General features: G+C 30.4%; 1 protein-coding gene across 2 annotated transcripts; it reads right to left on the reverse strand.

Moving 5' to 3' along the window:
- Window positions 1–13,000: 13,000 nt before the first annotated feature.
- On the reverse strand, window positions 13,001–17,111 carry LOC116010539 (pectin acetylesterase 11-like). 2 transcript variants are annotated; one of them, XM_031250035.1, is made up of 12 exons: window positions 16,987–17,111; window positions 15,323–15,477; window positions 15,146–15,228; window positions 14,738–14,971; window positions 14,577–14,663; window positions 14,365–14,489; window positions 14,208–14,268; window positions 14,060–14,113; window positions 13,793–13,870; window positions 13,622–13,706; window positions 13,412–13,545; window positions 13,001–13,268 (listed from the first exon to the last, which is right to left on the reverse strand). In XM_031250035.1, the coding sequence occupies exons 2-12, from the start codon at window positions 15,474–15,476 to the stop codon at window positions 13,176–13,178; spliced, it is 1,188 nt and encodes a 395-aa protein (XP_031105895.1). In that variant the 5' UTR covers window position 15,477; window positions 16,987–17,111; the 3' UTR covers window positions 13,001–13,175. The 2 variants fall into 2 exon arrangements, with proteins under 2 accessions (XP_031105895.1, XP_031105965.1); XM_031250105.1 differs by having other exon boundaries at window positions 17,005–17,044.

Raw genomic sequence — 17,111 nt, forward strand, 5'->3', positions numbered from 1 at the left:
ACTTTTTTAATTACCCTGTTGTTCTTGTTGTGTAGGGATATATTAGTCTTTATACTCATTATTCTTTATAATTTCGAACTCAACTAAACAATGAAATCAATACTCCCAGTAATTTTTTTCATCAACCAAACAATGTAATTAATTTTTTTAATAATTTTTTTATATCAAATTTCAATTTCATTTTTTCTCAAATATTTTTCGCGAATCTAACAAGGAAGTTTTAATTGTGCTTCTAGTGTACCGGCGGGGTAATGAGAATATATATGCTAATGCTACTTTCATTTAACTTTCCAGGTACTCTAATAATCCATGCCCTATTTTATTGGGATAGACTAAAGTGCCATTTGATTCAAATCATCCTAATTACGAGGATCAAATCTTTGAAGTAGTCAAGTTTTAATTATTATGAGTCAATCAAATACTAGAATTCTTGTTTTCAAAAAAAAATAAAATACTAGAATTCTTCACTTAATTTCCGCACACCAGGCCAACATCACATCACCCACCAAACCCTTCTGGTTCACATCTCTAAACATGTCAGATACTGGTCTGTGGAACGTGGAAGAGTAAAGTATCACATTTTGATCCGTTAAAGTTTAAATATCAAAACGACGTCGTTTTGATTCAGGTTCGCGTAATACTCCATTTCCATAACTAAATTTTATTACAAAAATCACTAATAATATTCCGGAAGCATAAACATTCACTCAAAAGAAAATGGGTGTTACCGCCACACTCTCAAACTATTTCTCCTATACCCAAACGCTAAGGCTAAAAATTACAACTTTAAATAACAATCCAAGTCCAACTTAATACAATAAGTGGAACAAATAATACAATAATTTATTTCTTAAATATCAAATCTTCTAGGGTGTCTATTCTTAAATAGACTTAACACGTTCTCAATTTGAATCCTTATTCAGGTTCACCTGTAAAAATCATTTCACACAAAAATAAAGTGTAAATAAAATTAGCATAAGCTAAGTTTCATTTCAACCTGTAAAATATAAGGTTAGATATCTATACTTTCAAAATACTACACTCTTTTCCATAACTATTTATAATAGCATTTTCGTAATAATAATATATGTACATACGTGGAGAATACTTTAAGTCCAATTTCCCATATACACAATGAGAATAAATACTCGTATCAGAAATCCATAGTTAGAAACTGAACTATCACCTATGTAGTAGTATATGATCCCTAGTAACCATTATCAATTTGGAAGCTGAATCATTACCTTTGTGCACATACCTATTGGATTCCAAGCCTCCGAGCAGTGAATAGCCTCTAGTGAACAATCTCTCTACTGAACACCTCACAATTTTTGTGGTTTCATCAAATCGTATCTTTTCTTCAAGATATACACCTTCCAAAAATATATAACTTTTTCAATATGGGTAATTTTCCCAACATAATCATTTATCCAATATATAGATAATTTCTCAAGTCATAATACATCCAATATATGAATACTTTCTCCTAACATAATTAATTTCCTCCACAAATGATCATATATATATGGTACATAATTGTAGGTGCACATAGTAACCATACGCACAGATCATAAAAATATATTTATGTTGTAATTTGGCCTTTAAGTTAGCTCAGTTTCCGTGTGATAGTTGTACGGTAACGTGTCGATTATACGTATGAACAATATTGCAAAATGGAATGGAAGAGTAGAGAGAAAAGTATAACACAAGTTGTAGAGAACAATAACATAAGATCTTCAAGATCAATTTCATTAAGCCTTCACTATCAATTTATACCAATCCATACAACCTTTCATATCCTTATTAACATAAACAATGTAATAAGTAGAAGGCAAATGAAGAGTCTCAAATTTAATGGCCATCAATAAAGTATTTATAAATTATAACTGTCCCCCTTGGCCATTAAATAACTATACTCATGCCTCATTAAAAACCTCGCTAGAAAAACCTAGACGAGGAAAAGAGTACACGAAGTAGGTTAAACAATTGTGTTGCACCGGTTGCCTCATTACAAACCTTAGCCTAAGAAAACCCTGTGGAAAAAACTTAGCCAAGGAAAAAAGGGTACAATGATATGTTTTCGGAGCATAATCTTCAAGATTTCAAAAGTCTTCTAAACTGTCTATTCCAGTGCAGCTAGAGATTATCACTCCCCCTGAAGATAACAATCTTTCAAGTCTATTCGCCCCACTGAAGACAACAATCTTCAAAGCCTACGCATCCCAATTTTATGAACACATTACTCAAAAGTGGATGTAGGCAAGGCCTTAGAGAACATATCTACCATATTGTTCACTAGGGTGAAATTTTTCAACAACTTGAGAATGAACCAATGTCCCAATATACGAAACAAAGTTTGCAGCATTTTCTCCGATTGGCCTATTACACTCATCAAGCTGAATTGGAAGTTCTTCATTATTAGCGCGCCTTGGGAAAATTGTAATTTTTGCCCCTCTATAATATGCCAATTATCAATGTCACCCCTGAATTATTAGTTGTGTAAATGTTTCCCCTCAATTTTTCAAAAATGGTGCATATATTGCCCCTCCTGTACCGACAGGAGGGACAATATTTTCACCACGGGAGGGGCAATGTATGTACCTTTTTTAAAAATTGAGGGGAAATATTTATACTACTAATAATTCAGGGGTGACATTGATAATTGACATATTATGTAGGGGTATAAATTACAATTTTCCCTTATTAGCCTTTTTTTTTTTACAATTTTATGCATCTTGTAGGCCATCTTTTTTTATGTCACTACAAGAAAAATGCTCATAGACAACGGTTTTTAACCGTTGTCTATGAGGTAAGATTTCTGTTGTTGAAGCCGGTACGTGTTGTTGTAAGTCCCGCACAAAGACAACGGTTTTTAACCGTTGTCTTTTCTAGAGAGGACAACGGTTAAAACTGTTGTTTATTGAGTGTTGTTGCAGCCGGTGTTGTTGAAAGTAACACACATAAACAACGGTTATTAAAAACTCGTCGTCTTATTAAATGACGTAATATACCATTTCTGTAGTAGTGCCAATCTCTTGTAGAAAGTTTTCATCAATTACCATTGGGTTTGAACAAGCTAAATAAAGGATGTCAAAGTATTTTATTGTTAAATAGTTTCCTATATACCATATTATTTTAGATGATCGAAATATCAACAAGACTAAACACTTTGACCACTAACATTTCTAAACAAATTCCTTAAGAATAGGACATAATATCAAATTACCACAAGAATATTGACTGAATTTATTCAATGTTCCCTCTCTTAAACTAATTAGTTTAGACTTTAGACATATTTTCTATGTCTTCAAACTGAATCTTCAATTGTGCAAACTCCAAATAGCTTCCTCAAATTCTGAAATGTTGCTAGTTTGAGAGGCTTAGTGAACAAAACAACCTGGTTTTAGTGAACAGATGAAATATTTTTTTTTTAATATTTATAAACATTATTTATCTTTATAATTAAAAATAATATTACATTGATAAGTCATGGTGCGATATACATTATACTTTTTTTTTTTTTTTTTTTTTTTTTTGAGAAATTTCTTCTTCTTCTTTTTTTTTTTATTTTTTTATTTTTTTATTTTATGTATACCCAACTGAGTAACACTTTTTTTTTTTTTGGGAGAATAAACTGAGTAACACTCTTATGACAACATTTTAGCAGGGAATCTTTAACAAAAGCATGCCAATGTTGTGATTTGTAACCAATTGCACATTACACTTATCGATCAACAAATTCCGTATTCCTTGCCCAGAATTCGTCCATGTAATAATAATAATAATAATAATAATTGCTAACAATTCATCCTTTCGTGTTCACTTTACGTCCATGAGTTATACTAAAATTATAAGTTTCATCCATAATATTTTATTAGTAGAGGAACGAAAAGTGCAACACCAATAATAACTTAGGGACGAAAAGGGAGCATGACCAACGCTCAGAGACAAATTCTACAATTACCCTATAACTTAGGGATGAAAAGTGCAATTTTCCTCTATAAAATGAATTAAATAAAAAAAATTGTATATCACCTCTACTCATGCCATTATAAATTCTCTCCTCTTTTAAAAGTGGTCTCACTTTTATATCATCTTATTAAAAAAATTATTTTTTCAATAAAGTAATAATAATAATAATAATAGTATAAAAGTCAAAAAGTTAATTGATAGTTGCAATTCTGACACACGAATTGCAACTGTTGCAATTTTGATGTGTCAGAATTGTAACACGTCATCACAAAAAAACAAAAAAAAAAAAGTCAGCAAAGATTTGAAAAGATTTTAAATTTCAACAATGCCAGTAGCCTTAGTATTGAGATTCTCATTTATTAATGCAATTTTCTTTTAATATTTGAAAGCAGGAACGGAGCTGTCATGAGGCAGTGGGGGCAGCTAACCCCACTGTAAACAACGTCATTTTGGGTTGTATATATATATAATCTTTTTTTTTTTAAATTTCATTTGGTCCTCCCTCTATCGTGTTTCACGTTTTCAAGCTTCCTCTTGCTCTACCACATTTTGACTATAAATCTTAAAATTATTATTTGCAATAAGTTTTGAGTTTTGAAATCTTATTATGGTTTTGTCCTAATTTCCCTAATTTTGTTTTTGCCCTAATTTCTTTATGATAGATAAGNTTTTTTTTTTTTTTTTTTTTTTTTGTTGAGAAATTTCATTTTAACAGTAATAAAGTCCGCAAGAATTTCAGTAATACTTGATTGATGAACCAATTAATTCACAAGCTTATCTTATCAAGCCACAATATGCAGAAATATATATAAAAGTTTAAATAGAACTCAAATAGGCAAATGTATATATAGTGAATAAAAATATCATTATATTATATTTATCAAAGTACAATGAAGAGATTACAAATATTTCATTCAATCCAAAATATTTAATTTAATTTGGCACATCGCTTGGGTCTATGAGATTGACAAAATGTTGGTCAAAGTATCCATCGTACAATGCGCTTTCGATGGACTGTGAAAAAAAAAATTAAAGTTAGATTGTATGTTGTAATGAGATTACCTTCTTGTGGTCCTTCGCCTGCTAGGACCATAAGATAGGATTTATCTTGAGGTTACCTTCTCGTTACATCCGAATTCGGATCAGCAAACATATTTATCTTATAGGAGGTTGATGAAGCAAAGCAATGATCGAAGCGAGAAGTAACTATAAATCCTTTGGTGGCACTTGGGTGTGGCAATGCACTTACTATTTGTTGTTTGAAATCTGAAACAAAAAATTAAAATGTCACATTGAAATTAATTTAATTTATTGAATAAAAATATTTTATGATAAAAATGGGAACATGCCTTGTAGCAGAGCCATATCACTTGGGCTAACAGACAAATGATTCTTAATGGGGTTGTACAAATCCATCGAGAATGTATTTCGCACCTATTAAGAAGCCACAAATTAAAATTATCAAAAAATAAAATTAATATTAAGCATGTAAATACACCAATAAATTAAGTGGAGCTAACCTGAAATGAATCGAATGTTGAACGGAAAATAAATAGAGGGGATTTCACATACTGCACCAAATTTTTTGGTTGGAAGCACTGCATAAATTCGAAGTTACATAACATTGGAAAATATATATATTTTTTTATTTGATTAAATGTTAACAATAATATATATGCGTGAGTGTTTGTGAACTCTCTCGTCCCTTAAGAGAGGTCGAGAGCTTGAACCCAAAAAACTAATCAGGCCGGCAATTATAATCATATAGATTTGAGAACCACATTAATCAAACATACCATATGTATTTTCTTATAAAATTTCTGTATTATAACAATTAGTCAGAGAGAACTATCTGACTGTATTATAACAATTAGGTCTTACACGACAAGAAAGAAAGAACTATCTGAAAGGCATTTTACTCTAACGCCTTTTGGAAATCAACTGGTAAAGTGATGACATTGTATCAACACGCCTAATCCACCTGGTGAACCGCCCGCAAAAATGACCTATTATCAAACAAATGAAAAGTTTTACATAATCCAAAGACACCACATTAATATTTGATGAAGATATTGTTATTGAAATCGCTAGAGGAATGAAATAAAAAAAACAATCTCAAACTAGATTGATTAGATGAGAGAAAGAGTGGCGTGAGACAGGTCCTTCATCTCATGCCACCCCCTTTTGAGACCATGGAGGAGGGGGGAAGGGGGTGGCCAGCAGCCACCCCGATGTTTTTTTTTTTCTTTAAAATTTTATTATTAAAAATTATTTAAAATGCCAATTCACCTTCCACGTAAGCATGAAACATGACGAAATGGATGGTAACTTGCTATCAGGTGAGATTGCATACATTTGAGGTGTTTAGTGGTCTAATTACACTTTGTTTTTTGTTCAATTGCCTAATTACATTTTCAGGTTACGTTCAATGACCAATTTCGACCTTATTTCTATTAATTTTTATTTCTATTTGTATCAAACTTTTTTAGAATGCATATTAAGCTCTCTGCCGCTTCTATTTTATTAATTGGTTATATTTGACATTATTTCAACAAGAGTTTGAGGGTTTAAAAACTTGATGAAGGCATTAGTGAATGGTTGAATTTAATGGTGTTAATTATAATTTTTAATTAATTAATTAATTATATCTTTATTTAAAATACAAGAATTAAATTAAACAAATTAAAATTATATAATAGAGTGACGTCATCCATGGTATAATTCCACATTTCCACCTATAAGAAAGAAAACGATGAGTGCTGCCTAATAGGAAAAAATATGTCATAATATAAAAAAATATATCATATATATTTTATTTGTGTATTGTAGAGAGTTAAACAAATTTTACCTTATTACTAGCAATAGTTAGCTAGCAACATACAAAACAATATTTGGTCCTAATAAGTTTAATTTCTATTAACAATCTTGCTTAAGAAAGTGACATTTCACTAGTTTTACGCAATCCATTTTTGACCATAAAAATACAGGCGGCCAACTATCATCTGGATAATAAAAATTGCTCTGAATACAATCTCCCATTTTTTTAATCATTGCTTTAACAGTTTCTTCAGGAATATCTATAGGGAATGGAGATTGAGGTATAGTTTGTGTAGAAGCTAATAAAGGGAAAGCAATTATAAGCACAAACAAGACATCAATGAAGTTATTATAACTCATCTTTTTATTACTTCTATTTTCTCCTTACAAAGTGGGTTCTCTTAAACGTATGCTTATATGTCAATGTGTATATATAATGCAAAAGAATACAGGCAATTAATTGAACAAGTCCTAATATTAATAAATAACATAATAACTGAAATTATTAGACAATTAAATTAAATGATTCGCCAAACCATTATTAATTGCCTAGTACATTTGTTACAAGCTAAAATGGATTTGTTACGTTACTATAATACGTTAATTAATTTGTAGTAATTAATGAAAATTTGTTGAAATTGATAGTGATAAAACTACGTATATATAATACAATATAATTGTTATACCATGATCATGTCTACTTTGTATTTGTGGACTCTGGCCAAAAGAATAGTCAAATTATAAATTATATATACCTATTACAATTAACATATTATATAGTTTTTGTTTATTTACATATACATAATATGTTAACTGGCGATAAATAATATATTAATTACAAGTACATAATTTGAATTACATATTGAACCATAGTCCACATAGAAGCTAGACTTTTTTGGTCCATTGTATAATTTGCTTGTATAATGTGCATGATTTGGTCGATAGACACTTGTAGCTTAATTTGGAATGGATGTGTATAGATTTCCCATAAGATAGAATGATACCCTAAGCACCTAAGCGCCAACCACAACGAACCAACTCCGAAATTTGCAAAGTCCCTCAATGGGCGAGGCAGACTGCCTAGAAACCCCCCGAGTGCCCCTAAAAGCTTAGATCGCCTACGGCTAACGGCTAACAGCTAACACCTTATGGCTAACGGCAACATATATATATTTCTTATATAAAATATATATATATATATATATATATATATATATATATATATACATGCACATGAATATAAATATATATTCATGTGTACACTTTGTGTACAAAGTATAATTAAAAAAAAAAAAAAAAGCAAAACCAAAAGCCCGCGGGGCCCGCCAACTCGCGTGGGGCGGGCTAGGGCTGAGCAACTACATCCCTAAAAACAGCCTTAAAGAATTTTGAATGTTGGGGATCTTTCCTGTTAGGATAATCATATATAGATTTGAGAATCACATTAATCAAGCATACCATATGTATTTTCTTACAAAATTTCTGTATTATAATAGTAAGTCTTACATGACAAGAAAGAGAGAACTATTTAAAAGGCATTTTACTCAGTCCTTATACCGTGGACCATGGTCCACAATCACAATGCATTGTGGACCATGGATCATGGTTGATACTGCAGTTGTGTTGAATTGATACTGCAGTTGTGTTGAACGGATACTACAGTTGTGTTGAATTGATACTGCAGTTGTGTTGAACGGATACTACAGTTGTGTTGAAAAGGAACTGCAGTTGCACGGAACAGAGGTCGTGTCATCCTTCTGGAACTGCAGTTGTGTTGAACTGATACTGCAGTTGTGTTGAACGGATATTGCAGTTGTGTTGAAAAGATACTGCAGTTGTGTTGAACGGATGAACGACCTCTGTTCCGCGCAACTGCACTTTCCTTTCAATACAACTACAGTATCTTTTCAACACAACTGCAGTATCCGTTCAACACAACTGCAGTATCAGCCATGATCATGGTCCACAGTGCATTGTGAACTGCAGTATCAGCCATGATCATGGTCCACAGTGCATTGTGGACCATGGTCCACAATATAATTTGCGCATTTTACTCTAACGCCTTTTGGAAATTGACTGGTAAAGTGATCACAGTGTACCAACACGCCTAATCCACCTGTTGAACCGCCCGCAAAAACAACGACCTATTATTAAACAAATGAAAAGTTTTACGCTATTACAACTATATATTGTTCCCTTAAATAAAAATATAACCAAGTTTAGAAAGTTACATTTTTGGCAACTTTCATTCCCTTTGCCATTAACTCATCCACAACCACTTGGAAAATCCTTGCTCGTCTATAGTAAAGTTTAGTGACTTAATAGAAATGGACAATGCTTATATACATATGAGGTGTATCTCTATTTTAACTGATGAAAGGTTGAGATGCATACCGGATCAGGTTTTTCAACATCTCCCGTGAATGACCCTCCATCATAATACCGGATAACAACTCGATTCCACTTATAAAAATAAGTGTTATATGCATTTGTATCGAAAAACTTTATAAATTCGAGAGTTGTTATGTTGAGACTAGAACCCAAGTCACCGGCGGCATGGTTCAGACATCTCTAAACGGAGAAGTCAGGAGTAAAATATGCATCATTACTCATACACCACCCCCCTCCCTGAAATAAAAATCAAAATAACAGAATTAAACTTTCATTTAATATATCTAATCTAAAAACATAATAAGTTTCAATCAAGGTTATATCCTTGATTTATGTCCATCTTTTTAGATGCTAATAAATGTGTACATTTTACTTTAAATGTTGTACACTTCAATGTTATTAGACAAAATTGTCCCTACTACATTCTTGTTATACAAAACTACCATTACACCGTTATAACACCGTTAGTTTTAACTCCATCATTATTACCCTACACTTATATCTATCATATCTTTTTCCTATTATTTAATTGTCATTTTATTTAAATTATTAATTTCTATTTAATGGATTATATTTTAATTAAATTTCTATGAATGGTAAATCATATATGTGTGTATAAAATACATATATTATTTGTGTATATATAATTTGAATTATACATTTTAATTATTTTTATTTATTAATATTTTAATATTGGGCATAAGTTTTCGCGCATCGCGCTTACAAAATACTAGTATATATATATATATATGTATATGTATATGTATATATATATATATATATATATATATATATATATATAGAGAGAGAGAGAGAGAGAGAGTGTGTGTGTGTGTGAGTGTGTAACACCCCAATTTTCAACTCTTACATTTATTACAAAATCCGTAATAAAACGCTGCGGAAGCTTACATCATATCAACAGAAAACCGGGTGCTACCGCCACACCTAGAGTGAATTCTATCACCTCTTTGACAAACTCCACTCTAAGTGCACAGGCTAAACTTACAACATTAATAACAATCCCTGTCTACTTCAAAGAGTAGACCTCAACCTGTACTTCCCTTCTATTCCGAGCTCATCGGCTACAGGGGCCCACACTAATCTGCAACTGATAAGAAACACATTGAAGTGCAGTTAGCGCGACGGCTAAGTAAGGAAATCCGATGTCACTCAAAAGTAGACAAAGGTTTGAAAACATAATCATTTGGAAAATAGTATATCGTTCAGTGAATCAAAATCCACTCGTCTCGTAAGACAAAATCATTTCTTTCTCAAAGACGTTACAGAGTAACTCTTTACTCATTTTTAAAACTTCCTTAGTTTCATATAGTAAGAGTGAGGCCTACAACCTCGGGCCATGGCACTCCAGCCCTCCCGTAGGTTCCTCCCTTATCCCAACCCCGGGCCATGGCACTCAAGCCTTCCCGTGGGCACCTCTCCTTATCCCAACATGACGACATAACGGCGAATAGACTTCGCTCTAACAATATAATATAACGACCACTGGGCAAGGGCACTTAAAGCCACCCGTGGGTCAATCAAGGTCCTCCTCAACTTACTTTAGAAACTACGGTTTTGAAAACATGATTCTTCCTTCAATTTTTCTTACTCAAATCATTTCTTTTGGACATATTTCACCAATGAGTCCAATATTTGAAATCGGCTACCTCTTTAGCCCCTGAAGGATTTTCAAACATCATTTTCTCAAACAATAAGGTTTTGACAACCTTTATATCAAAATAGCATACGTTTTTCAACGTAAGTTTTCANAAAAAAATAATAAAATAATAAAATATCTTCCAACTTATCAGTTGTGGTTCAAACAGATAAAGTTTCGGTAGAAAATAATCCAGATAGAATAATTTCCGAAACTAAAAATTTATTCCAGACTAACCCTCAAAATTGGGCTAGGTTCGGTACACCGCGAAATTTAGCAATGTACGATCAAAATAAATTTTCGCTGCTATGAGCTGATTTAATTAAATAGGAAATTCAAGAATAATAGTATGGTGTCTAATAATTCATTTCCTAGGACAAACGGGTCCGAACACCAGCTCTTAAAATTTTTACGGTTCGTGACCGGTACGTAGGTTCGCAGCTTAATAACAACTATACTCACTTATACAAATTCTTTTGAAATATCTGAAGATCATAACTTAGGAATGTCAACGCCTTAAGATAATGTTAATAAAATACGGGGTATTACAGAGTGTGTGTGAGAGAGAACAAGAAAATTGAGAAAAGAATTTGGTTATTAGTACAATTTTCTCTTTTGAGAACTCAAGGTAAATGAGCCAATTACTCGGGTCTTCACCTTTTCCTGGAGAAATGATAGGCTGGTGGACTCCCATCCAAACAAACTACAACATTTTATAATAATCAAATATTAAATTACTTAAAAATAATACAAATTTTTAATGAATTATAGTTTTAAATTGTATATGATTTACCAGCGCCTTTCGCAATGGCGCTATGGATAATAATTTTTGGAATAAGAGTAGCACTCTGAGGATTAAGTGTGGGGATAGGATGGAGGTTTACATATTGCGGACATGTAACCAAAGAAAAAATAAGTAAACATATCCAATAACTTGACCTTGTTGAGATAGTTATTTTGCACATTAAACAATAAAAAATTTCGATAAAGTATGATGTAGAGATGGAGAGAGATCTAACAGGAAGGTGAATTTAGATAGAGTTCAGAGAGGAATTTAGATGGATAACACATAAATATTTGCTCATGATGAAAGGCACACAGTACCACTTTACCACTATATTATCCGGCCTGTAATATATATATATATATATATATATATATATATATATTGGTAAAGAATGATTAGCACCATTATAAAATGAGATGTATAGAAAATTTTAGTTGTAATAAAAGTTTTCATAAAATTTAGAACAAATTGATAAGTAAAAATTATTAAATTTATATTAATAAAAAAATAGTAATGACAACAAACATGTAATAATTTTTTGAGTACAAATATGTAATATTTTAATTTATTATAACCTAATTTTAGCCTAGAACCAATATAATATAATATAATAGACATTAAACCAAAAGATCATATCAAAGAAATTAAACCAATATAATATAATCTTACAAGAAATTTTAGCCTAGAACCAATATAATATAATATAATAGACAAGCTTCAGAGATCGAAAAATTTAGATAAGTTAGACAAAAAATCTTAGAAGTGATTTTAGCTTAAAATGATTTTTAAAGAATAACGCAACTTTCTAAAGTTCCTTTATTTTGAAATAAAAATATTGAAAGCATATTTAATTGTACTGTATGTAAATTGTTTTGTGATGAGGGTTTAAAGTCAAATGAATATAATTTGTAAAATTTTCATCACACCCCATAGAAAATGATTGTTCTGTCCATACAATAAATTTAGTTCATTCTCTCCTATCCTTTTCAACATTATAATTAAAAAAAAAAATCCTAAATTTGAACTACTACCCTCATTCACATTAGTATTTGGAAATTGAAGTGTAGTTTGATTACCACTATTTTCTTTTTCACGTGATAGTTTATGTCTATTCAAATCCCAAACACTACTTTGTTTTGTTTTGTTTTGTTTTTTTTTATGGTTTATTATTAATTGGTGTGATATACTTTATACTCTTTTCTTTTTATTTTTATTTTTATTTTTCTTTTTTTTTTGGTTGAGAATTTTCATTTTATGATTAATAAAGTCACCAGAATTCCAGTAATACTTGATTGAACCAATTAATTCACGAGCTTATCTGATCAAGCCACAATATGCAGAAATATATATAAACGTTTAAATATAACTCAACTGTATATATATTGAATAAAAAGATCATTATATTATATTTATCAAAGTACAATGAAGAGATCACAAATATTTCATTCAATCTAACATATTTAATTTGGCACATTGCTTGGCTCTATGAGATTGACAGGATCTTGGTCAAAGTACCAATCGTAGAATGCCCTTTCTTAATATTCATAAACATTAATCATTTGTATAATATGGCACGTTGCTTGGGTCTATGAGATTGACAGGACGTTGGTCAAAGTACCAATCGTAGAATGCGCTCACGATGGTCTGACAAAAAAAGAAGAAGTTAGATTATATGTCATAATGTATACGTTACCTCCATGTGGTCCTTCGTCCACTAGGACCAAAAGATCGATAGGGTTTATTTTAAAAATAAAAAAAATCATTAATACAGGACTTTATTTTGTTACCGTTGAATTCTGATCTGCAAGCATTTTCGTCTTATAGTAGTTTAAAGCAAAGCCATGACCAAAGCGAGAAGTAACTATAAATCCTTTGGTGGCACTTGAGTGTGGCAATGCACTTATTATTTGTTGTCTGAAATCTGAAAAAAAAATGTCACATTGAAATTAATTTAATTTATTGAATAAAAATATTTTGTGATAAAAATGGGAACATGCCTTGTAGCAGGGCCATATCACTTGGGCAAACAGACGAGTGATTCTTAATGGCATTGTACAAGTCCATCGAGAAAGTATTTCGCACCTATTAAGAAGCCACAAATTAAAATTACCAAAAAATAAAATTAATATTAAGCATGTAAATGCACAAATAAATTAAGTGGAGCTAACCTGAAATGAATCGAATGCTGAATGGACAATAAATAGGGGGGATTTCACATATTGCACCAAATTTTTTGGTTGGAAGCACTGCATAATTCAAAGTTACATAACGTTGGAAGATTTTTTTTTTGATTAAATATTAAGAATAATATATATTTATGAGTGGTTGTGCACTCTCTTATTCTTTAAGAGAGATTCAGAGCTCCAACTTGAAAAACTAATCATATATATATAAATAATTTTTGTGTTTAGAAATATGCTTATTTAATCTTATACCTCAAATGGACTCATTTTTGAAGTGCACTCTATAGGCAATGCCTTGTTTGGTTGCTAAATAAAATTCAAAATCAATTTCTTGTCAGAAATGAAAAATGTTAAATATAAACACACAAAGGCTAGGAGAGAAAGAGGAGAGAATTATTACATGCAAAGCAACCACATCGGTAAAAATAGCTTTAAAGAATTTTGCATGGTTGGGATCTTTCCTGTTAAGATAATCATATAGTTTTGAAAACCACATTAATCAAACATACCATATGTATTTTCTTACAAAATTTCTGTATTATAACAATTAGTCTTACACAACAAGAAAGAGAGAACTATCTGAAAGGCATTTTACTCTAACGCCTTTTGGAAATCGACTGGTAAAGTTATCACAATGTACCAACACGCCTAATCCACCTGCTGAACCGCCGGCAAAAATGACCTGTTATCAAACAAATGAAAAGTTTTAAACTATTGTAACTATATATTGTTCCCTTAAATAAAAATATAACCAAGTTTAGAAAGTTACATTTTTGGCAGCTTTCATTCCCTTTGCCATTAACTCATCCACAACCACTTGGAAAATCCTTGCTCCTCTATAGTAAAGTTTAGTGACCTAATAGAAATGGATAATGCTTATATATATGAGGTGTATGTCTATTTTAACTGATGAAAGGCTGAGATGCATACCGGATCAGGATTTTCAACATCTCCGGCGAATGACCCTCCATCACAATACCGGATAACAACTCGATTCCACTTATAAAAATAAGTGTTCTTTTCATTTGTACCATAAAATCCTTTAAATTCGAAAGTTGTTATGTTGAGACTAGAACCCAAGTCACCGGCTGCACGGTTCGGACAACTCTGAACAGAAAAGTCGGGAGTAGAATATGCATCATTACTCATACACCACCCACCTCCCTGTATAAAAATCAAAATAACATAATTAAACTTTGATTATATATATATATATATATATATATATATATATATATATATATATATATATATATATATAGAGAGAGAGAGAGAGAGAATAAGAAATCTCAAAAACGAATTTGGTTATTAGTACAATTTTCTCTTTTGAGAACTCACTTGAAGGTAAATAAGCCAATTGCTAGCGTCTTCACCTTTTCCTGGAGAGAAATGATAGGCAGGTGGACTCCCATCCAAACAAACTACAACATTTTATAATAATCAAATATTAAATTACTTAAAAATAATACAAAATTTTAATGAATCATGCATAGTTTTAAATTGTATATAATTTACCAGCGCCCTTCTCGATGGCACTTTGGATAATAGTTTTTGGAATAAGAGTGCCACCCTGAGGATTAGGTGTGGGGATAGAATAGGGGTTTACATATTGTGGAAATGTTACTAAAGAAAAAATAAGTAAAATTATCCAATCGGTTGAGATAGCCATTCTGCAAATTAAACAATAAAAAATTTCAATAAAGTATGATGAAGAGATGCAGAGAGAGCTAACAGGAGGGTGAATTTAATTAGATAGAGTTCAGAGAGGAATTTAGATGGATAACACATAAATATTTGCTCATAATGATGAAAGGCACTCGCTACTACTTTACCACTATATTATCTTGTAACTTTTTTTGTAAAGAATGATTACCGCACCATTATAAAATGAGATTTGTAGAAAATTTTAATTGTAATAAAAGTTTTCATAAAATTTAGAACAAATTGATAAGTAAAAATTATTAAATTTATATTAATAAAAAATAATAATGACAATAAACGTGTAATATTTTTTTGAGTACAAATATGTAATATTTTAATTTATTATAACCTATTTTAATAATTGACATTTTTTTATATTTTGTATTAAAATGCATATTACTTATTAGTTTATCAAAAAATATTAATATTAATAAAATTTTCTTTATGCATTGCTAATGTTAATTTATTTTGTTTGAATAAATTAAGTCATGTGTATTTAATATAAACTTAAAAATTTTATTTGTTAAAAAAATCTGAATAAATTAAAATATTAAAATTTAATCTTCATTTTTATTTTTAACAACATAGATTAAATTATTTATTGTATCAATATATTATTTTTCGTATTAAACTTCTTAATACAACTACATTTTTTTGCAAACCACATTTTATAATAATATTTAAGTGTCTTTCACATGCAACAGACCTTAGCTAGCTAGCACCAAAAGATCATATAAGAGAAATTAAACCAATATAATATAATCTTACAAGAAATTTTAGCCTAAAACAAATATAATATAATAGCCTAGCTTCAGAGATCCAAAAAGTTAGATAAGTTAGACAATAAATCTTACAAGAGATGTTAGCCTAAAATAATTTTTGAAGAACAATGTAACTTTCTAAATTTCCTTTATATTCACTAAAATTATTGAAAGCGTCATATTTAATTGTACTGCTTGTAAATTGTTTGTGATGAGGGTTTAAAGTCAAATGAATATAATTAGTAAAATTTTCATCACCCCCCATGGAAAATGATTGTTCTGTCCATACTATATATTTAGTCCATTCTCTCCTATCCTTTTCAACATTATAATTTTTTTTAAAAAAAAATCCTAAATTAGAACTGCTAGTCTGCTACCCTCATACACATTAGTATTTGGAAATTGAAATGTAGTTCGATTACCACTATTTTCTTTTTCATGTGATAGCTTATATATGTCTATTCAAATCCCAAACACTACTTTAATTTTTTGATGGTTTATTATTAGTTGGTGGATTAGATGCATTAGAATTATCATTACATTGAGCTGGGTGAGGTGAGACCCGTGGATCATCATACTCATAATTAATAAGATAATATAAATCATCCATTATAAATAATATTCAAATATATAATCAAGAAAATAGTAGATATAGAAGAAAGTAATAAATAAACAAATAACAAAAATAATGAATAATTAGAATAAATAAAATGTTACCAAATATTCTTGATATACTTGGATTTGAGTTGAATATTTGAATACTTGATGGCTTAAATGCTTGCTATTTGCTATTTGCTACTTGCTTTTTAAAGAATGAGAGAAGAATAAGAGATTGAGTTGAG

The sequence above is a fragment of the Ipomoea triloba genome, chromosome 1, assembly GCF_003576645.1.
Source record: "Ipomoea triloba cultivar NCNSP0323 chromosome 1, ASM357664v1".
Lineage (NCBI taxonomy): Eukaryota > Viridiplantae > Streptophyta > Magnoliopsida > Solanales > Convolvulaceae > Ipomoea > Ipomoea triloba.

Bases quoted from the DNA above. Each gene is read 5' to 3' on its own strand.
- LOC116010539 (XM_031250035.1), bottom strand. From the start codon at position 15,476: ATGGCTATCTCAACCGATTGGATAATTTTACTTATTTTTTCTTTAGTA. The intron at 14,490-14,576 runs GTAACTTTCTAA...GTTTGATAACAG, and splicing joins GAATGAAAGCTGCCAAAAAT to GTCATTTTTGCCGGCGGTTC. The intron at 13,546-13,621 runs GCATGTTCCCAT...TTTTTTTTTCAG, and splicing joins TGATATGGCCCTGCTACAAG to ATTTCAGACAACAAATAATA.